Raw genomic sequence first — 27,635 nt, 5'->3', positions numbered from 1 at the left:
CCCACCCCATCCCATAAAACAACATCTGATTGATCAGACATAGGAGACACTTTGCATAGAAAAAATAATTTCATGGTAAAAATTATAACTCAACCACTTCTTAAGAATAAAAAAAAAAACAAGGATGAGAAGCAGACAGACAATTTCATCCATACAACAATAACACATACGAATAAACATATAATATACATTATACATGCTTAATATATCATTTTTAAATTGCATTCAATCCACAAGAAATATGTCAAACATCAAATCTTAGAGGCACAATATGGCATATACTGTTTCTTAGCAAACAAAAAAGGTAATGTGCCTTGTTAGCTTCATACTTTCTCACAGTTTCTGCAGGTGGCTGAGACAAAAATATGTTACAGGCATTAATCTGATTTCTTTCTTTGGATAAAGCTGATTAAAAAAGATAGCACCCTCACCCTGATGCCACAAACAAAAAGGACTCTGTGCATTGTTTTGTGTGCGTTCAGAGGCTTCGGAGCATGTACACACTGCTGCTGCCTAGGAAGGTTGTAACGCAACATGTAGATAAGCTGCACACGAACAACACATACTCCACTATGTGACACGTGGTGTAAGAATATTCACAGTGATTTCTCCTGAAGGCACTTGAAGCAGGCTGCTTTGCGCATTCACCATTTAAGCTTTGGGTTGCCAAAAAGAAAGTTAGTAATAGGTGCAATAGGTGGCAGTTTGGTATTTAACTTGGCACCCTACTCGTTCACAAAATGTCCAGAATCAGCAATCGCTCAACTCACATGCTGCTGTCTAGACAATTTGTCTTTCTTTCCTTAATTTCAAATGTCCTGTTCTTCCTCATATCTTTCTCAATTTCAGTCATCCAGCCTGGCTACCTCCCTTTATTTCAACACATCGTCATCATTTCACAAGTCATGATTTTAAGAATAAAATCTCTTTAATCTCTCTTTTATTTCTCTTTCTCCACTTGGTCCTTTTTTCTCCTGTGGAGTTCTAATACAAGTCCTTCATGATCTCCTGCAGCAGAGGGTGTAAGCACATGTCCACCTCCGTCTTCTTCAGCAGCTGTATGAGGTGCACGTGGTCGGTGACGATCTGACGCAGGTCGGTCATCTTCTGCAGCAGCTTGGCGAACAGCTGCAGAGAGATGGGGTGGTTCAGCTTCAGCTGCAGCTCCAGAGAGTGGAGCACCGTCTCCTGAAGCTGCTCGATGGGCTTCACGTTCAGCAGGCCCGGGCGGTCTACATGCGTTACAGAGAGGATACATCAGGGATATACTGGTGACTGATTAAGTATCTATTAAAGCCCTTAATTTAGCTGACCCTTATTATCTGACCTAGCTGTATTATTGCTATTTACAAAGCCTTCTTATCTTTATTGCAAGCTATAATCTTTGTAATTTCTATAAATAATTGACATGAATGTCCGATTGTTTTCCCTCATTAGGTTCAAGGCCAGACTTTTATCAAATGGCCTCACGCTAACCAGTAATAACAAACCACAAAGGGTGTGAGGGAGGTCGCTTTGCTGTTACACACGCATACAAAAGTTTACATTTTAAACCATTAGTTCCTAAAAAATATTGATAAGTTATGAGAGTGTAAATAACGTTATGCCTCGTTGATCAGTATCAGTGTTTTAATGTTCTCCGCTGTGTGCTGCAACTGGTCTGTCAGTTTTATTGACATGCAACATTTTAAATGTGCAGAGGTGTGTGTGCATTTATTTGTGTTTTACAATGTAACCACAGTGAAACAATCATTAAATAACTTTTTATTCCACTGATAACATTTAATATAAAGACTGTAATGCTAATATGTAACTTATTACAACTCTCTCTCGTCCGGCAGTGGCTCAGTCAGTCGGGCTTGGACTGTGAGTCGTAGGGTCGCCGGTTCAAGTCCCCGAACAGACCTAAATATGGAGTGTGGACTGCTACTTGGAGAGGTCCCAGTTCACCTCCTGGGCCCTGCCGTGGTGCCCTTGAGCAAGGCACCGGACAACCCCCTTCCCCCCCACTCCCATTGCTCCCCGGGCGCTGTACAATAGCTGCCCACTGCTCCTAGTACTAGACTCATGGTACTAGGACGGGTTAAATGCAGAGGCAAAATGTCACTGTGTGTGCTGTGTGCTCTGCATGTGTGACCATTAAAGAGGGGTTTCATCCCTCCGATTCTATTCTATCTATCATGGCTGCAGCTCCATGTTAAATGACAGACTTGAGTATGGGATCAAATGAAACCTCTAAACTCCTCTCCTATGATCTATGACATATCCTGTAGGAACACCACTCACCCCCGCTGAGGATGATGACAGCCAGAAACAGCGCCATTTCGCTGTCGTCCAGCTCCAGCATGTTGAACTTGACTGAGAACTCAAACTTGGGCTCCATCATTTGACTGAAAGGTTTCCTGAGGCTCTTGAGGAACTCCCGCGTCATGAAGATCTGTCCGTAGGAGATCAAGGTCCCGTCTTTGTTCATCAGAGGCGCCATCATGATGATTAGGACCTCAATGACACCGTACTTCAGCAAAGTTACCTGGGAAAGGGTGAAGGGTTGATGCTCATTAGATCTTTAGAATTGATAGTTTGTAAGACACTTCACATGTTGACAGAATGGATTAGCAGCAGTCTTCATGTTTCTCACCTGATCATTGAGGTCCAGTTCGCTGAACCCTGGGATACTCTTTGCAAACTCCGTAATTTCTCTCACTGCTTCGGCCGAACGTGACTGACAGCTGTGGAAAAAACGCAGCTCCAAAGCGTCTTGGGGTCCCTCTTCGCTGATGCTCGTCATTCCAAGAAAGCCATACTCTGACCCCTGGTGAGCTCCTGTGATGCCAGGATTCAGATGAGATATGCACAGAAAGAAACTTTAGTCCCTTATGAGGCGTTTCAGTTGAATGTGCAAAGAGCAGCCAAAGTGTGAAGGCATTTAAACAAGGAAGGTAACATTGTTAGAGTACATTTTAATTATTGGGTTTGATAGATATTTAGTGATAAGAAAGAAAATTATACAAAAACAGACTTTCAAACATCTCCACATAATGACGTTATTGTGTTTCTAACCTCCAAGTCCAGCTGTTAGGGCGGAGGTCTGCTGCTGCTGGTGGTGGTGGTGGTGTTCCTTTAAGGGGATCTGCCTACAATTAATAAACTGTTCTCCTTCCATTAGAGACTTCATGTCATGGATGACAAAAGGCTGCAGGTAGAGAAATAAGAAGAGAGACGATTGGAGGTGAGAAAGAGCCGGTGGAAAAGGAACACATAGATGAAAGAGCAGCTCCTTGCAGGTTTTCTGAGGACACGTGAGCTATGTAATGCACTGTGTGTGCACTTTGATCATGGCTCATTCATCAGAACAGAAAAAGCAAACACTACACATCTCATACATCCGACGGACAAAGCAAATACATCTTTGCTGCAGACAAAAACAACATTTCCAGGTAAATGAAGCATAACTAAGTTAAAGTTGCTCTTACTCTTTATTGAAACACTGGCAAAGACATGCACCGGCCTGAATGATGAAGAGTACCTTTCAAATACTTAAATCTTCCTTTTCAAGAGGTGAAAAATGTAAGACATAGAAAAGGGAATTACAGCAAACAAATAATGTGATGCAATCAGATATATATACAGTATGTGATGCTTGTGCAGTAATCAGCTATTACAGGGCCCCGATTTGAAACAAATCACTGGTTTCTTGAAAAAGAAAAAACCCATTTATTCTCTAACAATACAGAGGTTGAATTCCTATGTATTGGTTAAAACTAACCCTTGCTCCTTGTGGCTGCCACATACTGTACTTGGTGAGCAGTTGTCCAAGTTGACTAATGGTAGCTAACTTAAGCTAGATGTTGCCAGATAAAAAAAGACATTTAGTAAGTAAGTATTTAGTTAAGAAATGTAAAAACGGTTTAGTTGCTATATTTCTAATGGTGCAGCTGGAGTTAAATGTTGATTTAAAAAAATCTACTCGTATCAAGGCCGCACACGTAAACAAATGTAAATATTTGACTAAAGAGATAATTATTGACTGTGGTTTAGTAAACAAACCAAGACTTCCTCAAACCAACAGATTATGCAGTGCCATGTGGCTGCTATCGCTGAAGTGAACAGTCAAAACAATCCGACTGCAGAGAGGCGGAGTGACCATGAACTCATCTGACTTCACTGGGAGAGGAAACAACAGGAATAAAAAGAGGAAAGATAAAAAAAACTCTAACAGTAATAATTATAATTCATTTTGAGGGCAATATATCTGCATTTGACATTTTGCATTTGCAGTCACACTATTCAAATCCAAACTTTATGAATGAAATGGTAATGTATTTATAAGTGTTTTATTCACTGCTAAGTTGCACCAATCAAAAGCTGCTGGCCATTTGACTCACTGCATTTACTTAATAGTTACGGTTGGTCAGCTTAGACTAAAGTGTTCTCAGATTTCAACTACACCTCACTGCACTGATGAACAGTACTTAATGACATTTATATTAAAATACTTTCAAAGGAAGACCTTATTTAAAACATACGTTTAATAACGGTATCATGACAGTATTTCTGAGATGAAATACAAGACTAAAGTCATCATCAGAAACACACTGTTGATCATTAATAAATATACACCACAGTTTTCTGTCTGCCACTTGCATTTAAGTTGATGTGGATTTGCTGATTAGGTCTCCTTAGAATACTGAGATTTCATATTGCAAAACCTTACGAGCTAATACAGATGATATCTCACATTTTCATTCTTTTGTCCAACATGTTTTCCTACAGTCCACTTGTCTAAATTACCAAATGTCTTAATAAATTAGTTTGACATGTTGAGTAGCCATGTTGAAGTCATTACTGTATATATCCTGTTGCATAGCTTGACCGCTGTAATCTGATGTGTTTGATAACAGCCAAGGCATGTAAAAGCAGTCAATCCACTGTTCCTGTTTGAGTAGCATTAACAGCCTGAAAAGACCTAATGTGATATAAAGGGAGCAAGGCAAAAAACCTTGAACTATTTGAAGTAAAAAGCTACTTCTTCACGTCAAACATGTATTATTTTTTCTCATCGATCGGCTTGATTCATGTAAAACTTAAAGCTGCACATGGGAGAGAATTTTGGTCATTTTGTGATATAATTAATGTGTAAGTGAAGATACATTTTTCATAGTTAAGAATAGTTTTTTATGACCTATATTTTGGAAATTATATAGTATTAAATTCCGTCTGTCTTTTTGTCATCATGGACAGTATAAATGTACAAATGTGTTTCTTATGATATTTCCCAGACCTTTTTTTGTTGCCATTTCTGCTTTTATCTGACCTGACAGATCTAGAAACTGGGGAGAGAGTGAGAGTGACGAGCAACAAAGGACCCGAGGCTGGAATAGAAACCGCTGCGGTTAAATGGCATGTGCTGTAACCACTTGGCTACCAAAGCGCTCCTCCAGTAGAAGATTCAATAAAAGGTATTTGGCTTATGCAGGCGATATGCAGCACTCCCCCACCTTTAAAAAAAGAAGAAGCTAAATAGATTTAAGGCAGTGGTGCTTACCGCGTTGTCTCCGGTCTTTCCAGAGAGGATGGCCCTGGCCTTGGCCTTGGTGAGGGGGAAGTTTTTCAGATAGGCCTCGTACAGATGCCGGGCCAGAGCCCTAAGATCAGCCGCCTCCGGGTGCATGTGCACCATGTCAGAGGAGAACTCAGCTAGAAGTTTCTCCTTCTCCGCCTGAGGCATCCGGCCAAAGCGAATGGCTGGGGAAGAAAACCGACAGACGGAAACACACGTTAGCGCACAAATGGACACACGTAGACACAGGATATAAGAGCACACACAGAAACACACTGTAAACAAGAATAATAATACAGATAAACACACATTTGTACATAACAAACTAAATGTTACATGCAGCCACCTTTTGACATTTCTCAACACTTTTCTTAATATTTTAAGTTAAGCCAACAAACCCTTAGTGTTTTTCTTCCTGCTGTCAAATTATCCAAAACCAGAAAATTATCCAAAACGAACAGTCTACATTTAACAGTCAACTCAAAAACATGTTACTGTATGCCATGCTCACAAAATCCACTCACAAAGTTTAGCATTCCAAAGCCATTTAGCGTGATCTCTAAAATGCAGGCAAAGCTCCTGCAACACTGGCTGTTAAGCTGCTAATGTGGTGTTGGAATGAATGTATACACTAAAGTATAGATATACATGGTTGCCGCCATGGTTGTTTAATTTCTTTATCACATCTCGTATGTTTGGACAGTGATCAATGAACCAGATCGACCAGCTAATGTCCACAAAATGACCTGCTATCTACAGCAAACAAACAACTTGTTATACAATAAATGGCATTAATATATGGAGAGACTGATTTCAGATGGGTGAAATGTCTATACGTTTGTAGGGAATCACAGGGAAATCAAAGCTTTCTGAATTGAATTGACATGCAACTACTGCTCAGACAACTTCTCTAGTTGCAGCTCATTCATTGGTAACTGTTCCTCCTGTGATTTTATGAGGCGTGTCGGATCAAGCACTTATTATATGTTCTTCTCTTTAATAATAGGCTTGTGTATTATTTATTGGTTATGATGTTTACACAGCTCATTAAAAAACCTGAAAAACGATCTTACATATTTACACAAGTCTCTTTTTCCTCCCTTTTTCCAGCTGTTGCGGCAGGTTTTATTACATTGAGCATTTACAAATAACTCATAACAGAGCCAGGTCCATTTCAAAGTGGATAGGTTGTTTTTGTGAAAGATATGGAAACATTTATTTACTTTAGGACCTATTTTATGGTGTTAAATCAGCTGACAGTTGGCCTAAAATGCTGTTTGAAATGTTATTGTTTTCATAACTTGACATTGGTATTACCGGATCACTTACTTTAAAAACGTTTTAAGGTTCGGTTTCAAGTGTCTCCATTTCTTTCAGTGAAAACACAATACCTTTTAACACAAATTAACAAATTGATTTCCATTACTTAAGTTTAAAATTGTTTATTCAAGTTGCTAAATATAGTAGGTATATAATATAGATCTTAAATAAGATGTAGGGAAAACATTTTATTATATTACCAACGGACATTTGATACTAAGTTGTGAAATGGTTAAACTCTTTTTTTACTGTTGGAGAAAGTCATTAATTATCTTCCATTGAAACCCGTGCCCAGCTTCTAATGCTATGTGATTGTGTAATGCTGACTGTGCGATGAAAGCACACCTTAAGCAAATGAATACAAACTAAAGTTGCCCTACCACAAACTGGCAACCAGCCCACAGCGGTGACACAGCAGCTTGGAGAAATCAGTTATGGTCTATGTACTCTGAGATGACAATCATTGATAAATTAAAAACCCACACAGAGCAAACTTTCAAAGAACCGGCTGTGCCTTATGAAATAACAGTAGCGTGATATAAGAGAAGGAGGGGAGAGATAAAGCGGCAGGTACTACTAATGTAGTTTCTAGTATGAACCTATTATCCTATTATAGCAGTTTAACCCATTCATGTAGAAAAATACATTTCCATCTAGAATATAGAATAGGATCAAATATGGGGGAAAAAATATGCTCACTTTAGATGCAAAGCAAGTGTCTTAGTTAAAGGTGGGGTAGGTAAGTTTGAGAAACCGGCTCGAGATACACTTTTTGTTATATTCCATGGAATGCTCTTAACATCCCGATAGCAATGAATATCTTAAGTGCTTTGACAAAAAATCCATAAAAAAATGTCATCTGTGGAAGCAGTAATACTGTAAAAAGCACGACCAATCATTTTAGCCGGCCCCGCTAAAATAACTGGATGGCCTACCTGCCTGTCAGCCTTCCATCTGTGCACAAACTTATCTCGTGCCCTCATTGGTCATGTGCGCGTTCGTGTGTGTTGGAGGAGGGGCTCTGTAAGGAAGTGGCCGATTTTTTCCGGCTGTGTATTTTCAAATTCTAGCGCACTCGAGCTGGTTTCTCCAAAATTACCTACCCTACCTTTAAGAATGCATAATCTGTATTCAACCAACAAACTGTATATTTAAACTAGAAATAACGTGCTAAACTGGGCTGACAATGTGTGGATTAACATCCATTGTGGAGCTGTATATGCAGATTATAACGCCCACACAGCCTGACAGTGTGTAAGCCTTTGAAATGTGGACCAGTCACCTATCCTTAAGGTCAGCTTGAAAGACAAACACACTAACATGTTTGCCCGAGGAAGCAAACAATGCAGTATTACCACCACCATGAGATGAGATAATACCTCCCTACAAGCAAAAGCAATTCATGGCTAACATTAGGGATCAAACTACCAAAAACTCCTTATAAAAAGCTCTAACTGGAAAGCCCTTTCTCAAAACTAACGCACTCCATGAAAACAATCTCAGACAGGCTGCAAGAGTCAAGCAGCAGTAAGGAAATAGGAGGGTCCCCACCAAAAGGGTTCTCCCACCCTTTTACTTACAGACTTTAAGATTTAAATTGAGCCCCACTATGCTCAGAATTTTCATAGGTCATGAAGTTCATATATCAAAAGAGGGAAAGTTTCAAGTTGTCCCTCCCTAACAGGTTCAGTCTGGGAGAGTCAGGTCAATCAAGTGCAACCTGTGCACGCCCACACAGTCGCAGGTCTGTGTTGAAACTCACCTGCAGAGGCCCAGTCCTTCATATCAAAACATGCTACAGTCGTGCCAGTCAATGTGCTTCAGTGGCCATCAAATGCTAACAAAACTAAACTACAAGTGCACTGTCACAATGATGGCAAATAAACGAGTTGTATGTACAGTATGTGATTTCTCTTGAACTGACAGGGTGATGTTGTCTGAAAACGTCAGCTTGTCAGGCAGTGCAGAGGGCAAAGTTAAAATAAGTTCAAACAAATGAACTGTGTTACCATCCTGTTGTGCAGTTACTAGGACTGAGGCTGTATTCTGTGCATCTCTACCCTGATCTGGAGTTTATAGATGAAAACATGTCGGTGTACAATGGCTCACTTTGAGATGTGGATGTGCTCATTTCATTTGATTGGACAAATTTACAAATTATGTTATCAGTTTGTGTGGAAACCTGTTTTATAATCATTTAAAAATGATCATAGCAATTGTTTGTGAATGTCAAGCTGTACTGTAGCTCTTTTTTAAGCTTATAAAAGTATTTAAGGAAAATGTTTGAATTGAAATCTTATGGTATTTTAAGGAGAAATATTTGTTGGGGAACAAATACAAAAAGGCATTTTATCCTGGCAAATTCTGGCAAATTCACCACACTATTTAATACTGTGACGATAATATGTTCAGAGAAACTGCACATTAACTAGAACAGTTAGCCTTTACCGTATTTCATTTTCAATAATGCCTTTGGGCTGGCAGGTACATGGCAAGAGTGCTGGGAACTGAATCATACGATACGGGTCGAAAGCCACAGCGGAAGCAACATATACAGCAGTGGTGATGCTGCATATATTACCAACACACCTCAAAGACCAAAATGGGCAGCAGTGTGGTGAAAGTGTATCTCTCGCTTTTAGAGGGCATCAAAGGAGTTGGTCTGCAAGAAGATGTTTCCTGAGACACAATTTCAAAGAAGATCTTGCTTTTTGAGCTACGTCTCCTTATTTATAATGAGCGTAAATGAGGGTGCTAGAAAATAAAAACACCTGAATGTACAGAACCTGAACTTTAGATCTCTTCTCGTAGTTAAGCTTTGTTTGTTTATCTCCATACGGATCAAGCACATCGTACATACTGTGATTAAACACTGAGGTGTAAGGTGTGTGTCAGTATGAACATCTTACCGTTGTGTGACATGCCGACATTGAGGCACTTCTGGAAGCGACAGTATTGGCATTTGTTGCGGGACTTCTTGTGAATGCGACAGTGAAGATCACAATGATCGTACACCAACTTTAACCTGATAGTCCGTCTGAAGAAACCCTAGAGGAAAGAGAAGAGAGACAATTAGTTCAGATAGTTTCACTAAAGATATCACACTTTGTTAAGCATTTGTTCTTTGTTAATTTTGCTGCTTTTAATAGAACTGAGTCGGAGAAAAATTCTTTAAAAGATTGGATGAATAGACTATTTTTGATGGCAAATAAGACATGAATAGAGATAGGTAAAGAACAATGTTTTTCCTAGCATTGCGTGCGCCTTAATTATACACAACAATAAAGCATCATCTGATTTAAGTTTGTGGTTTGTGTAGGCGCTCCACAGAGCATCTATTGGCTGATAGATGCAGATTAGATACCTGGCTGTTTCTAATCTGCGAGGAAGTCAATCACTCTGCCCACGAGTGTGTTTTAAAGCAGATTGTGTTTCAGGGTGGATTTGTGTGTTTTCAACCTTAGGACCAAAGGAGCCATAAGACTCGAGCTTATCTCAGCTAGTAACTATGTAGCAATGGTCAACCTGCCAACACACTCCTACACACAGGTTTATTGACGGCTGTGGTGTTTGTCTACACTGACTAAGAGAGTAAATGGAGGGATGAATAGAAAAACCTGAGGGCTTTACAAGCATAATTGAATTGTATGCTTCTTTGATTCAAATACGAGAAAGCTGGGGTGTTTGGCATCTGCATTCCTATGATCCACAGATGTTCCTCTTTTATTTGTAGGTTATTTAAAGAAGAAGGAAGTCAAAGGGGGTCAAGGCTCCACCTCAATAAAGAATGTTTGCTGTTGTGAAACAATTAAGTGTTTGCCTGCTTGGCTGACCCCCTCTTCTGGTGAGTCTCCCCTGGGACTCGAGCAGAACAATGGCCGCTGTACCCAGCCTCTGAGGTACAGTGTGACTGAGACTAAGAGCCTTGGGTCTTGTATTAAATCTAACAGTCCTGACAGTGTCAGCTAGGTGCTGGTTCATGCCTATGGTCACAGTCAGGGCTTAGTGGTTGTTTATAGTATTATTGTATAATAAGCCTAGATACATTCTGTATTTCACTTATTTTCAACAAACCAATGAACCAAACAAAACCAACAATGAGTTATCCTGTTTCTCAACTTCTCCACTTCCTGCCATGTCAAATGTAGTGTTAATAATGTATTTGTATTGTATTTGTTAGATAGTTTAATAAGCAAACACCCAAAAACTATGTGTGTGTATATAAGTTTTAAAAACCTATTTATTCCTCATTACGCATATACATTTAGAACATAAGGTCAAGGCTCTGCAAGGTACGTATTCATTCACACAGGAAAAAGTTAAAATATAGCGAAGCTGGCCAAGGGAAGAGTGTAGTGCCCACATCTCTGAGGTCATACATAAACACAAATAAATACCCCCACCATTTTTTCTTTCTTTAATTGATCTGAAAAATTGGCATGTTATCTCACATATCAGTGTTAACATCTCGCATAACAATCTCATAAACTGAAACTGATTTTTCTTATTTTATGTCATAGACTCTTGTTTTTTGTCACCAGCATGATTTTATTTGTATATAATAAAAAATTAATTGTTGGAGGGAGTCTTATTGCTTGTTGTTTATGCGTATGTGATATCAAAATAAACCTCAGTGCCAGTGTTCTTGGTAATAAAGAACATCACTGGTTCACTGGTGTGTTTCTAACAATCTTTGGAGGGATTAGATATATCAGGCTTTGGCTGCACAGACAGTACTTTGAAGTTGAGTTACTTCATAAAGTGGTGCCTGTCAAGGTTTTGTGATGGTTTCATTGTGAACCTTTTTATTAATATTATGTCAATAATGAATGCTACATCGAAATGTGTATTAAGTCATCTAATTGGACCAAATATACATTTTTCTTTTAAAACTCTTAGGTTTAGAGGTGAGTTTTCTAATACTGCAAACAAAGTTTGAAGGTTGAAAGAAACACAGTGTGTATAGTAGCTTTAATACCAACTTATCTGAATAAATTCAGTCTTCTTGAAAACTCAAAGACTTCTTGAAACTAAACAAAAGAAAAGCATACTGAGTAATTTTGTCTAACATGTCACCATACAATAGCTCTTCTTCTTATTACCCCTCAGTTTCAAAGAAAGTGGAAATATGTGTGAAACTTCCCCCACACTCTATTAGTTATTTATACCCTGACAGACAACACACACAGAGCTTATGGGCTGCAGAAGCAAAAGCCTGTGCTGAGCCCGCGCAGAGTGGAAAGTGTATGGGGCTTGTGGTTAGATTGTCAGACTTCAAAAAGAGGAAAAAAATGCATTACAGAATTATTTATTCCATCAACACGTTTCACCCGAGAGTGACACATGGTGACAGAAAATGAAAGACTGGCATAGAAACAAAACTTAACCATCTGCAGTCAAATTCGTTACAAGCTAAGCAAATTCCTGGCATAAAAGAAAATATAGGGGGGCATTCTTTTTTTCATTGTGCGCATTGAGAGCATCTGTCCACTGCTGTGCACTACAATATAAGCCATAATATGCATCTAGCCAGAATTTCTATGGAAAGGAAGAAATAAAGACTACAAAGTGATGGTTTTGTCCAAACAATTCCTTTGAAAACTTAACATCAATTCTGACAGTCAAGCTATGCTAACAGTAAAATGACCCTGACATACTGTATAATATATTCTCAAGTAGGAGATATCTTTAGCCTCGAAAAGCAAAGAGGAAGTCTGCTCAGTGTGAAGTAGAATATTGAGCTGAAGTCGACAGAATGGCACATTTCTTTTTCTTTTAGTATAGAGAATTTTTGCAGTTGAACTACATAACAAATCAAAGGGAACCTGTTTAATTGTGAAATAATCTACAGATTATTTGAGAATCAATATAGTTGCTAGTTGCCACCATAGTATGATGTAATCAACTGTTTTAAACACTTGTTTATACATCTCATTTTCATGTGTACATCTGATTTATTTCAGTCCTACCTTACAGCCCTCACAGGCGTGGACGCCATAGTGAAACCCCGAAGCTTTGTCTCCACACACACGACACTCGATGTTTAGCGCTGACGCCGACGTTTCGTCCGTGAGCTTGGAGAACACGGGAATGTCGGAGTACTGCGGCGGCGACTCCGGCTCAAGCTTTATCAAATCTGACAGCAAAAAAAAAAGTAGGCAGACAAACGGAAAATGTAAACTTCATTACTTATTTCAATATTCATGTTTGGTGCTATTTAAACATAGCACTATATTGGCCATCACTGTTCTCATGTTTAAGCACAGATACAAATGAATATTTTCACAAACTCTGTAAATGTTGTGCCTGTTATGTGTATTGCAAGTGTTTTCACATTAAAACCTTTTTATGCCCACTCAGTTTCTGAAACTTCTGCAAGTGAATTGTGCTGCTAAGCTTTATTAGCATTTAATAAGCATGAAGAAACTGGATGATTTGTATTATCCCTGGTTCACTACACAGACTGTACTCACTGTGCGTGTCAGCCTCCATCCTGTAGCTGTGCATGTTTGTGTAGTCCATGTTGGTCAGTAGTTCTTCGTGTTGCGGCGGGCTGGGGTCATAGGCCCCACCGGCAGAGGAGATGGAGGATACGAGCGGGGGAGACAGGGAGGACTGGATGGAGGAGGAGGAGATGGAGGCGTAGTCTAACGTGGACAAATGCTTCATGTCAAGGGAGTGGGAGCTGTCGTCCAGCTCTGACAGGTCCACGGCGCTCAGACTGAAACTAACAGGCCAGGAGAGGAGTTGCTGCGTGTCCACCATGTCTGCTGCGGAGAGAGAGGAAGCAGTGAAGGGACAGCTGCTGATGCAATATGCTTTGTAGACCATATGTGGCCTTGTTAAAAGAAAACAACTCTTAAAGAACAAGAGAGGGGAGGGGAGGAAGAGGAACACTTGGAGAGAACGAATGAGATGAAGAAGATAAGGGAATCAGAGGAGATGACAATAAATATATAGACATGCTGCGTTGAACATAGTGTTAATGATAAAATAAGTTGTTTGAAAAAGCGCAAATCATACCCATGCATTCACACCCAATCCAAACCATCAGGAGTGTGTTCCTGCAGTGAGTTTGTTATCTGGTAAACAGGGAGGTGGATTGTGTCACAGCGAACTCTGGCACTGAGGAAAGTCTTTTTCTCCTCAAAACATCTTCTCCTGCTGCTGATGTTTGGGTGGCTCGCCATGTGATTGCCCAACAAAGGACACAGAGAGGAGGACAGTTTGAGCCTCAGTCTAGCTTTTAAAGAGGGACAGACTGTTGCATCTGAATGTTGAAATGTGTTACCGATTGTTATTTAGGATTTGTGGTTGCGTGGAAAATTGCTGAAACATTGAACCTTTTAACGCTTAGTGATTTTATTCTTATTTGTAAATCTTTGGAAACAGTTCAGATGTTTAAAGTTTGGTTGAACAGTAGGCTAAATAATAAATGTAAAAATTGGACACTATTTCTTGCTGTGGATTTGGTGCAAAGGCAAGTCTTTATAGCAGCAGGACAATACTTGGATTGACAAAAAATGACACCCAGGTTCATCATAATGAAGGAGCAAGTCAGCCGGGGCACTTGTGTGGTTCACTGATATGTTTGAATAGTTTTTGATCCACAGAAAATACTGTTAAATCAATTTATTGTTGATTTAGGAGTTTTCATGGGATTTTCATAGGAAGAAGAATGTCACTAGCATCATACTCTTCTTCTGTTCAGAGAAATCCTAATATCGAAAATTAGCTTAATCAACATTTAGAAAGTCTTGGAAACTTGTTTTTTAACCACACAGCCCACTCTATATATTCAGTTATTTGTTGATATAAATGAATGAAAGCTCTTTAATCTTTCTAATAACTAACTTAGTTGGTAACACATTATTGGAGAGAGGAATGAGTCGAGGTTGTCAAAGTCCAATCATCAGAGGTTACTACAGTCCACACGTAAGCAAACCGTGCTCTAATCAGGGAACGTTTGTGCAAAGTTGTTTGGTGATGAATACATCAGTAGAAGATCTAGTTGATAAGGTACATTTTGGCAAGATATGTAGCTTTCGATGTAGTACCAAACCTTAATCCCAATTGTCCTACTGAAAATACACATTAAAAAGATTCAGCAGGATGGTGTCTGAGGAACCAATGCCAATGTTCAGCGTAATGAAGGAACCAATACAGTGCTTCTGTATGGTTGATTTAGGTGTTTTTTCACAGTTTATTGTCCACACTGGAGCTCTGTGGCACAGAGGAATACAAATCACCAGGGTTTGGATACTGCCATGATTTTTGTCAGTAAGACTTTATGAAAGGACGAAAAGCAGGAAATAAACCAGACTTATCCTAAAAATATTATGATTTTCGTTCTGGTTTAATTAAAAGTTCTCTCATGCAAAATGTAAAGGCAGAATACTTTTTCTTGGGAGTGAAGTCTGCGTCCCATATGTCTTTCTGAAATTCAATACTGGAAACATTCCCACGCTTCTTTCATTTAAAAAAAAAAAAAAAAGGAGGAAGCCATGCTTGGATCCTGACCTTGATTTAAACTAAAGACACTCTGAAAAGGACAAACTAGGATATAAATAATTATTTAAGTAAAAGGTCTGTACACTGAACCGCCTTGCCTGCCAACCTTTTGTAACCAACACGAGTCTCAAAATAAACCTCCTCTAATCAACCTCGAGTGCCTGATTTGGAAAGATATGTAACAAAGAATTCGATGAATTATGCAACAATACGTAACTAAAATAGCAATAGTCGGATGGCACAGCAGCACCAGGTAGGGCTTGAAATGGCTCCAAATTACTTGGCAAAACATCCCAGTGCAGCAAACATCCTCTTCTCTCTACTTATTGTTTCCTTTTTACTTGTTCGACCGTGGCAACAAAAATAAGTAGGGGATCCACTTAAAATTCGCACCGACTGTGACATTGTTTCAGAACAAGAGAAAGAAAGAGTTAGTGTGTGTGTGTGTGTGTGTGTGTGTGTGTGTGTGTGTGTGTGTGTGTGTGTGTGTGTGTGTGTGTGTGTGTTCGCAGGTTGCAGCCACTGTCTTGGAAGCAGCAGAGGGGGAATACGCTGACTATTAATAACCAGAGAAACCTGGTTATTTTTCCATTTGTTGGCCAGTTGCCATTCAATCCGAAACTAAAATAGATGAAGCAGTGTAGCGACTTGTGTTCTGGTTGGCATCCAGTTATCATAAGGAGAAAGAAATCTAGTGGGAGAGAGAGCTAAAGGGCGAAAGAGATCAAGTGAAAAGGGGTTACATAGAGCGAGTTCCAAGACCCCTTCCAGAAATCAAACTGCACCCCAGAGCCTTCAAGAAAAAACCCTTGTGTTAGAACATTCATGCTCTGTACTCAGCAGGCTATTAAAGACTATATTAGAGAGTAAAAAAGGTAGGCGGCTGCAGTGGGCAGTTAAACCAAAGTGCTTAAATCATGTCGTAATCAAAGGTGAAAACAAGTTTGTACTGTAACTTGTTTCCTGGGTAAAGCGCTGTTGAAGAAAATCCATTGAATACAACATGTTTGTATCCGTGAGTGCTGTGTGGGCAAACAGCCTGTCAGACATTGTAAAAAGTGACAGATGATTAGTAAGGTTTATGCAGTGAGTTTTGTGTTTGCAAAGATGTCTGTGCGTGTGTGTGTGAGCACGTGCGTGACATGTATGCCGGTGTCTCCTGCCAGTTCTCAGATTTCCACTTGTCAAAACTTGTCTTCCAGGTAAAAGTATAACGTGTAGGAGTGCTTTCTATCAGCTATTGCCTCAGTCATGACATAATAACAAAAGGCCAACGGCTAACTGGCAGGCAGGTCTGGCAAGCTACTGTACTGACGAGGCGGGATGGTGTGTGTATGTGTGTGTACAAGCAGACAAATACAGTAAAGAATAACAACCTTTTCAAGCAAAAGCTTTAAGGATCTTTAAATGAAAAGAGATATTAATTAAAGTGGGAGCGGGTTGAACAAAAGACTGACCAACAACAGCTTGATCAGGAAACAAAATATAATGTAATGTTAATGTCATGAGAGGGAATACGGTAGCAGTCCAAGTCTGAAAGCAGCAGTCCAGAATAATAACTCAAACCGAAAGATGTGAAATCTTTCCTTCAGGGACAAAGTTGCAAAACCAATGAAATGTTTTTTAACTTTCATATTTCTTCAGGACAGAATCAAATTGTTTCCAAAAATTGATTTATGCAAAGGCCATGGATCATATTTGTGCACAGAAAGTGTCGGAAGTCCTTTTTGTAACTTTGAATGTGGAGTTTCATTGAATTTAGGAAATGTAGCTTTCTATAAGGAAACTCAAAAGAGTGAAAATACTGAGGAAAAAAGACGACGAGAATGCAAAGAGCTCACAGTGACTAGACCCTGCCAATCCAGTAGCATCACAAGTTTCCGAGGGGGTACAAGACTCCTACTGTAAACGCCTACACATTAACTACTTTAACTGTCAAGCAAAGAACATTTACAGGGTGAGGACTAGTTAAGGGCATGAGAGAAGCAAACACAGAAGCCGTTCTGGTATATTTATGAAGTGAGAGACAAAGACAAAACCTGCCCCGCTGCATTCTGAGGCTTTATCTTCTCTGTTTAAATAAAAACTATGCTCACTCTATGAGGGTGAGAACTACACCGTTAATGTCAGAGTGACATACTGTAGAGAGACAGTCGCTGAAACTCAACTACTGTTGGAAACACTTTTTGATATTGTGACATAGTTGCTGGAAGTTATTTGGGTTGCTAGAAAAAAATGTGGCTTTTATACTATTGCAAGTAAGTGAAGTGAACTGCATGTAGGTATATATCAATATGTGCCCTTTAAAAAAGCTGATAATTTAGCTCATCTTAAGACATTTGTTTTCTTACTGCTGCCTTCAGAACATCCTGACACAAAGACATGTTGCAGATTTCCCCTCAAAAGAAGGCTGGCTTTTTTCACTAATGTTTTTTTCTGCACAGTAAGCCATTTGTGTTATCACAGTTGTGCCGTGTTGTATATGAATGTGTATGTGTGACAAAGAGAGAGAGAGAGAGTTAGAGCACAGCCCTTTGTGACTTCCTGACCTCTTCATGTAAAAACCGAATGTGGTTCAGTGTCAGTGATTAAAACAGAGATATGCCCGCCTGCACGTCTGCCTCACACTCGCCACAATTTCTTTGAAAAATAAAAAAGTGCTCGATTTCTGCTTGGTTTGTCCTGCACAATGAAGACACTGACAAATGACATGCTGTGTAAATGCTGGGCTTTATTTGTAAATAGCTGGTTTTTCGCTCAGTGTCAGTATGTATTATAAAAAAGCTGCCTACCTAACTCTTTGGGAAATCAACCCATTTTTTTTTTACTCTTGTGGTGTGAAGCCACTATTGGCAGAATTACCTGAAAGGGCCTTCCCCTTCTGCTCATACATGATCAAACACGAGAGTAATGGAAAACCAAGCTCAACCAAAGTGTCAGCCAGAGGTCTAGACTGCCCTCTCGACAGAAACGAGAGTCTACTCTCACCTGAAAACCCACTTGCTAGATTGGTACTGAATTTACTCATGAAACTTCAAAGCTCGGCACAGTGGGCGGTTAGATACCAGAATGTCTGTCTGCTTGGCAGAGCTTCGAGTAAAACAGCACTCACTCTCTGATTTCTATTGATTTATTATGAATGTTTGGTCTTTCAGCTTCCAAAGCTAGGAAAGTGTAGCAACGATAAACATCAGGTCAACCAGAGGTCAGATTAAGGGGGAGGCAACATGTCTTACAGATGGGCACAAATTAAAGAAAATAATCCTTTCTGCAGACATAAAAGAAAACATGCACACACAGGTTAGACATATTACACTGTTGAAGATATTACTATAACAGCAGCTTCATGTCTAAATCTAACTTAAACGTCTTTATTTAGGAGCACCTGGTTTGTGCGTTTACACAAAAAACAAAAAAGAACACAAAGAATATGACTGAGGACTGTCTGAGGCACATGAATAATATCGAGTCACCTCACATGACCTAGTTTGTGATAAGTCTTTTGCTAATTAGGCTGTTTGGATGCTGTTTTTTTAGCTTAATCGTACTTCTTAATATCACCAAAATCTCACACATCCTCAGACAAGCTTCCATATTGAACAAAACTGTCCGAGACATATTATCTCAGTGATTCTTTAAGAGAAAAAGTGGAAATAGACTCACCACACGCTTAAAAGTACAAATGGATGTATTGTGGCCATCTGACAGCCGATAGATGATATGAAATGTAGTAGGAGACTGGTGTAAGTATTAATTGTATCACACACAACACACACACACACACACACACACACACACACACACACACACAGGATAAAGGACTGTCAACTCACCCTGTTTCTCCTGCTTAAATTCAGAGAATTCAGCATCAGTTCACTGACCACCAACCAATTGACAGTGACAGAAGAGAGACTTGTGTGTTGTGTGGTCATGCCTTTTCCTCAGGAAGTGATGACCAGTAGAAAGGGAACTACAGACACATTTTCTCTCTCTGCGGAGTCTGGGCTCAGCAGAAGTTCAAAAAGCTAACTATCATGTGGTCTTTGTGTGTGTGTGTGTGTGTGTGTGTGTGTTTGTTTGTGTCTTTTATTACTTGTTTTTTTAAGTGCGCTCCTCTCAGAGTAATCCAATAGATTATATTTCTAATTGTGTATGTCTGCTTAATGCCTAAGATGTTTTCTTGCATTTCTGCGCTCTCCTGTCTGTGTATACGTGTGTGTGTGTTTTTGTGTGTGTGTGTGTAGGTGGGTTGGTGTGTGTGTGTGTGTGTATGTGTGTGTGTGTGTGTGTGTGTGTGTGTGTGTGTGTGTGTGTGTGTGTGTGTGTGTGAGGTGGTAGACATCAGATGCAGAAGATTTCCTGTTGCTTCACTCTGACAGGCGACTTCGTCATGCCTCTCTGGTTGCACTTCTCTCCGCTCAGTCACTCAGTGTGGATGTGAGGAGTGACGCCTCCTCATAAATAATAGTTTTAATTCTACTCAATAAAATATGCAGACTTTTTCAAAAACGTTCTCAGCCCAAACAAAGGAGAAGTGGTTTCTTCCTAATGGGTTTGACAATGGGAAATGTCTGTTCTCATTTCCATATGTGCATAAGTTACGTGACAATAGAGTGATGCGCAGAAAACTACCGTATGTAACAAATGGTGAACCTCAAAAAACCCTTTAACTAAAAACTCAAACACACATCAAGGAAGTGAGAAAGAAGAGACGGACTGACAAAAGAGACAGAGAGTCTCAGCCTGTATGCAGCCATTATTTTTCTCTCACAAGTGTTTTTGTTGTCTCAAACGTGTTAAGGTTGGACAGGTGGGGTCACGTGGGCTAGGATTAGCTTGCCAGAAGCTTTCACTACATCACAAGTGTGCCCTGAAACAAATATCCTTCCAGCCATGCAGAGACAATTAGAAAAAATGTTGGACCGCATGTTTTCCAAGTCAGCCGTTTAGAAAAAGATTAACACACAAAAAACATTTTGAGATGTTAAGATGTAGTAACTGTTAAAAATAGAAGTATTTGATGTAAAAGTTGACGTTACTTCTTGCTTGTGGGCCATCTCTAGGTCATGTTAATGTTACCAAAAGGCTCACAATATTGTGCCCACACTACGAGAGATGAACCACCATGAAGCAGTACTTAAACACAATCGTCAAACATCAAACATAAGCCTAAGGTACAATATGAAACTGCATGTGAGAATACTTATGTGTGGGAACAAACTGTGAAATATGAACAATCAGATCTTATCGTACAACAGTTTTCCCTCTACCAGGAGACTTGTGTTTCTGTGCATCGAGTTTTCAATTGTTGTATGTCTGTATATAAATCTTAACAATTTAACCATAATTAGACTATAATATCCAAAACAACACCCTGTGACAAGTGTTCAAAGTGATCAAAAAAGCATTTGAACGCTCAGTTGTAAACATGGACGTAGGCCTCTTTACTCAGACTTCACCTCCGGTGAGCTTCGCTGACTTAGCTTTACTGCAAGCTAAAGTCTGTGTTCACATTTAAAAAATCACTGGACATTGCGTATTTTTGCTGGATGTTGCTAACCATTAAGCTGTCATCGCGTAGCCACTTCATGTTTTTTGGTGGGAAAAGGTGTTACGTTCTTCTCATCTAATTCTTAGCAAGAAAGTGAATAGGCCTAAACATATCACAAGAAATGTTGAACTATTCCTTTAACTGAGCTGTGGCACTTTTCTTCAACTTGGTCAAACTGTAAATCAACTATAAATCAAGAGAGAAATTATTCTTAACATTAAACTAATAGTATGATTTTACCTCCTGACTGTCAACAATTAGGAATGTATCTTTTTATACGTCTTTTTCAAGATTCGGACTGGGGTGAAGATTTTGAGAAACTCCTTATTCAGTGTTGACAGGAAAGACTCTAGGAGGTTTTTGGCTTGTCACCCCAAAACATGCACCATTATTTCCTTTGTGATATGTTTTTATAATATCACAGTGTTTGTGTGGATGAAATAGGAAACATAATGTCTTAAATAAGTGTGTGGATTAGTCCTTAGAGGAGAAAGAGAGAGCAGCCTGTTGTAATAAATATGTGTGTGTGTGTGTGTGTGTGTGTGTGTGTGTGTGTGTGTGTGTGGGCTCTGGGAATCAGCAGTTTTAACAATAATCTGAGGCCATGAACTCTCCCCCAATTCCTTTAAATAGTTATGAGTTAATGGTTGATGAGTCTCTTGAGCCCCAAGAGCTTCCTCACTGGATAGGGGGAAGGAGTGGTGCATGCTGTCAAGGCCTCATTCATACACACACACACACACACACACACACACACACACACACACACACACACACACACACACACACACACACACACACACACACACACACACACACACACACACACACACACACACACACACACACACACACACACACACACACACACACACACACACACACACACACACACACACACCACACACACACACACACACACACACACACACACACACACACACACACACACACACACACACACACACACACACACACACACACACACACACACACACACACACCCACACACACACACACACACACACACACACACACACACACACACACACACACACACACACACACACACACACACACACACACACACACACACACACACACACACACACGACACATGTGCAGAGCATAAACAGTGCATAGTTCGGGGCACATCTTATGATATATTTGTCTTGCACACTGACAGACGCACACACCTCTGAGCCTGAGAGGTGTTGCATTGTTAACGTACACGAAGGTAACGATGGAAAAAAAGATGACAGAGAAAGACGGATAGTAGATAAACAAAGGACTCACTCTATACAATTGTCTTGTATGATGATGTCACAACTGTTAATGATCAATTCATGTAAGTGTGATCTCAGCTGTGGGAGTCGAGAGAGAAATTGCTGTGGTGAAGATTGATAGCTAGACTTATGTTTTGACAGTGACTTGAAGTAATACGCAATAGGAACGCAACACGGTAGGAAGAGGGAGCGGTGCAACGTGGGAAGGGTCAGAACCTGTTCCTCGAAGTGAAGAGGAAAAGACTGGAGTGAGCTGCCCACAGTTGCTGTTTAACTGAACAATAACAAAACAACACATGACGTGACACTCATCCACAGAACATTGTGTAATCACGTGTGCAAGGAAAGGTCTATGCAAAAGAGATTGATTCAGAATTGCCAAAAGAGGAAGGTTTCAATGAAGGTTGTAATTAGCTTAGTAAAGCTATATGACAGATAGATACTTAACACCAAATTGCTCCCGCTGGTATGGCAAACATTTACATTTGAGCTTCCTTGAGTAGTGGCACCTTGTATGGCACCCTGCTTCTGCATAAACAGGGTGTGAATGGGTGAATGATGACTTGTAAATGTAAAGTGCTTTGAGGAAGGTAAAGGATACTGAATAAAGCGCCTTATAAATGAATATATAAATGGAGTCCACTAAACCATTCACCATATAGCACACAGCTGAAGATGTCAGAAGTGTTCTCAACTATCAGAAATACAGGTTTGGGCGAGGGGTAAGGAGGCTGGACAGGATGCATAAACGTTGCGGTTACATAGCCGGTTCATCATATGCCCAATAACAACCCAGTCTCTTAACGTTCCTTGAATTTGTCGAGCAATTTCGGCATTGGCCCTTGATAACATCAATTCAAGGGGCCAATAACAGAAATTGTCTGGTGTGCTGGTGTTGTAAGTTACTTGTCTACACTTTAGGCTGTTTGTCTTCTTTCGGTTTAGCATCGGCCTCATAAACACACCAATGCACTCTGTGAATTCTCCATCAGTGAGTGTCTCTATTGATATATAGGCTAAATCAGACTTTAAATTAGACTAAATGGGTAAAGTCAGTTGGATGTCGGGTCAGAATGATTCCGATTTGCTTAACTCTGCGCATACCGCTCTGTTGAGAAATGTCAGGGTGGCTGTGCATGGGTAAAAGTGTCAGTAGTAACAGTGAGAGGATAATCTGCTTGTAAAGAGTTTAGAGGGTTGAGGTTGTTGTTTTTTTGGCATTTTCAGAAAACAAATACATCAAAGCATGTAATAAGGATTTAAATCAAAGTATTTTTGTCTGCTGTTAAGTAAACTGAATTCAAGTATAAAGGAGTCTTAATTACAAGGACACATGTGATGAAAAGAAGAGAAAGAGGGAAAGCTATATTTATTAACCGTGTTTGTTCCCGTTTCATTTCTTCTGTCCTTTGACATTTAACATTTATTAGCCAATGTAATTGAGGGGGCAAATAAAAAACATCATACATCACTCTTAGCAAGACGTGAACTAGTGATGTCTCAACCAGTGCCACATCCAGTAAACCCACGTAGAGTCTGAGTCAGTCTGAAATTCCCTCTTGGCCGAGGTCCTGACCTGAGGAGCTGCCGTTTGCTCCCACATCTTTCTAAAAGAGAAATTAGGACAAAGGTTGCTAGATATCCCTACTGTCTGTTGACTAATATCTATGTTAAAGTTCATCGGAAAATTAAACTCATCTCATAATTGTATGAGAGTATATATTTATTTGTTGTATTAGGATCGGCGTGGGTCTTTGCGTTTTTGTATGCGCATGTGAATTACCAAAAAAACTTATTTTTCATTATAGTAACTCAATTAATTAAGATTCAAATTAAAAAGGGAAATATTTGTGAAGATATACGCTTAAGCACGAAAGGAGCTAAAATGATCTTGGTCTTTAAGTTTACATTCATTTGTTGGCCACCATTTATATCTCTGATGATATAATTGTATTTACTAAGGTAATTGTTTAGAAATGAAAACACTGATTCTGACACCATCACAGTCTCGTCTTTTAAATATATATTTATTTTTTGCACTTCACTTGCCTCAAACGTGACACAGTTGCAGTACACCTACAGTTTATTCCAAGTCAATGAAAATAATTGATAGTTGCAGTCCTTATTTTAATGTTCAAAATTCAAAGCTAGTGCAAGGGAAGGGTGCAATAAGTTAAAACAGCCTTTATTATGTATTTTTTCAAGAAAACGGCAACCGAACAGAAACATTTCTTACTTTTGTTGCTGAAACTTTACTTTAAAGAGGACAAAATGTGCTTCTTCACGACACTGCTATACAACATCCAACCAGTGTTTGTCAAGCAAACGGCATTGCATGCAAAAGGATGTAAATACTAACACTTATAAGTGACAGTGTTGGAAAAATTGATGTTTTTGTAAATGTATGCTGTGTGGATATGGCACAAGCACCACGCATTTCATTATAATTCATGTCTCATCCAGACCCAGACTGCATCTACGTACAACAAAGCGTAAAGAGGTGAGAACTGAAAACATGCTTTGACTTTGCCCTGGCATGAGTCACTTCTCACGGCAGGTGTTAAGAGACTGAAGCAGGTTATCTCCACAACGTTTTGTTAAGAAAGAGACAAAATGTTCAACTGGTGTAACAGTATATTAAAAAAGGAAGGAAAAAACTTTTTCAAAAGTTAGGATCTTACTATAATACTGCAGAAATTTAAAAAATGTAATCATGATCTTCCGTTGCTATTGCTTTTATTAGTCTTATTTTAAGGCAGTTATTGTTTTTTTATTGGCAAAAATCATTTTTATCTGAGTTCATATTATAATTGTTGCTGTTTCGTTTGTTTATATTGTAATTTTATAATCATGTTTTTTCTTAACGCACGACATGTGTTACACGTCTGTCCATCAGGGAGAGGGATTCCTCTCCCTGAGGTTAGTTTTTTTTAGATGAAGTTAATTCAATTTTCCTTGTATGCTGCGAGGGTCTAAGGTTGTTTCCTGTACAGATTGTAAAGCCCCCTGAGGTACATTTTTTTATTTAAAATATAACATTTATTTTGATTGGTTGATTATATTAAAAACTGTACATAGATCCTCAAAGATGGTTTGTAAGACGTACTGAGAAGATGACAGGACATTGTGATTTGACATAGATTGAGATAAAAATTATTTGCTAATAGTACAGATATTTTTCATCAGAAAACACCAAGCTTGTTTGGCAAATTTAGTTTGATGATTAAATCCAGCATAAAATATCGCTGTGAGTAGACAGTGAACTGAATGGCCTTAGAGTTAATAATTACACCCAATTTAAAAACAAACAAAACAACCAATGAGCATAAAATTCTGTCAAACATGGTCTCAATGTCCTCTCATAAAATACAATCTTCTTTTGGAAAAGTTCACAGTAACAATGAGAAAAGCTGAATTATTGTAAACAAACCAGGATGTCGGTGGTGTGGAGGCAACAGTGGTTACGTTTATGTGGGCTGAACCGGAGTGTGTCACTCTCTTTTTATATTATTTATGCAGATTCAAATGTGCAGTTAAAAAATGTCCTTCTTTTTGTATTCAGTGATACTGATCAGCTCTAACAGAGGTATATATTTATTAAAGCAACTATAATCAACTGCATTGTAGACGACCTTGACCCTTTTTTGTTAGTATTTTAAAATAAACATGGATTTTCACAAACCAATAAATACTGGTGTGGAGGCGTCTTTGAATTTGGTCTTTACACCAAGTCAAACAAAGCTTTTGTGTAAGTCTGTTGTCTGCAGAGAGTTAAATATGACTTTCATGCCGTGCGAGGGACAACATAAACATCGCATGGTATCTCGAGGCACTCCTTTAATTTATGACAACAGAGCAAAGTCCAAATCTGTCTCAGTCATTCACTCAGACACATCTCTTTAGGAATTGTATAACTTGAAAAGCTAAAACTCACTGACACAATGTGCTGTATCAGCACACTCAGTCAGGCAGTCAGACTCAAAGAAACTCATACACAGGTCATCATTACATAGCAAACAACTATGCACAACACTATTTTTAAGTTAAGAAAACTAGTTATCAATGTGAAAGGTATATTATGATCTTAGTCTGGATGAGCATTGTTATTTATAAGAATGACCTTTTATAACTTCTCCAAAATAGAGATTTCTCAAGCAAAAATGTATCATATGTCTTCTCCTTTACAATGCCAAGTTAAATGAGAGATGACATTTAAATGTTTTCCTATTTCCTAATCCTATAAAATTCATTTCATCATTCTGATACACGCCTCCAAGTTTATTGCATCAGTTTGATCGGTAATATGCCTGTTCCTTAATAATTATGGGTTTATCTTTAAAAAAGGATGTATGACTTTCTGTTTATTTCAATTTTTTTCTACAATCTGGTTGGCTTTTAAAGAAAGAGACTTATTTCTGCTTAGATATTGTTTATCTGCCTTTCTGTTAGGTTTTTTGTGTTTTCTTTTTAATATATGCTCTATTTTTTACAGTGGTGATTTCCACGTATCACTGAGTATTAGGAGATGACAGTGAACTTATAAGATGTATTATTGTGCGGTTATGTAGTGTCGTATGGACTTTCAGCTACAACATAACAACATAGCTTTGACAAAAATTAAAGCATACGTATATATCCCAAGCAAATTATGATTTTAATCTATAGCAAAGGAAAATAGTTTTACACTAATGGCTGCCTCGAAGGTAAGCAAAAATAATATTATAATATAATATATTTAACTAGTCTGAAAAAAAAGCTTAAATTCCTTTTAATATGTAAAACATTAGTTTTGAATAGCAAATTGGGTCTCTGAAAATTCTCTCTGATTGCTCTCACAATCACATTATTGACATGAAGATCGAAACAAAGAGAGACTTTGCCAGATTTGCTGAACAACTACACTCACTGTTGACAATGACATTCTGAGTCTTGTTCAACAAGTTGACCAGTTCTGTTTCCAGGTGCCATGATCATATTATAATAAAGATAACACAAGTTAACATCAGCTACCTACCAGCCAAATCAGTGTTGGCCTGAGCATGTGTCCACAATTTTGCTGAGTCACGACTCACGACCAAGATTTTCCAGTCAGTTAAAAAAAAATAGAACTGCTTTGGGTGTTGTGCAATATCCAAACATCCCTCACATGATACTGAGAATAAAGGCATTAGAGAAGAATATATAAAAAGTCAAAAAGAGTCACCCATTAGAATTGACTAATAACTTTTTTAAAAGTGTAAGTGACACATACAAAGTCTCTTGTAGTTACTCACCTGAGAAGTTGTGACCGCTTTGATCGTTTAAATCTCTGCCTGGTGTTTGCATGTCAAACTCACACTTTCACTGTGGCACTCAGACTCACTGTGGATCAGCACCTGACTGTGTGCCAGACTGTCAGTCCTGTGAC

At 39.0% G+C, this 27,635-nt stretch overlaps 1 protein-coding gene across 1 annotated transcript; it reads right to left on the bottom strand.

Annotated features, from left to right (window-relative positions):
* Window positions 1–6: 6 nt before the first annotated feature.
* pparg (peroxisome proliferator-activated receptor gamma) lies at window positions 7–27,635 on the bottom strand. Its single transcript, XM_034138944.1, has 9 exons — window positions 27,502–27,635; window positions 13,354–13,650; window positions 12,850–13,016; window positions 9,790–9,928; window positions 5,546–5,745; window positions 3,061–3,193; window positions 2,639–2,823; window positions 2,287–2,530; window positions 7–1,232 (listed from the first exon to the last, which is right to left on the bottom strand). Exons 1-9 carry the CDS (start codon window positions 27,551–27,553, stop codon window positions 985–987), a joined length of 1,665 nt encoding a protein of 554 aa, XP_033994835.1. The 5' UTR covers window positions 27,554–27,635; the 3' UTR covers window positions 7–984.

This window comes from Trematomus bernacchii, unplaced genomic scaffold (genome assembly GCF_902827165.1).
Source record: "Trematomus bernacchii unplaced genomic scaffold, fTreBer1.1, whole genome shotgun sequence".
Classification (NCBI taxonomy): domain Eukaryota; kingdom Metazoa; phylum Chordata; class Actinopteri; order Perciformes; family Nototheniidae; genus Trematomus; species Trematomus bernacchii.
The sequence above is the reverse complement of the archived record's forward strand: the minus strand, read 5'-3'. Positions and strand labels throughout refer to the sequence as shown.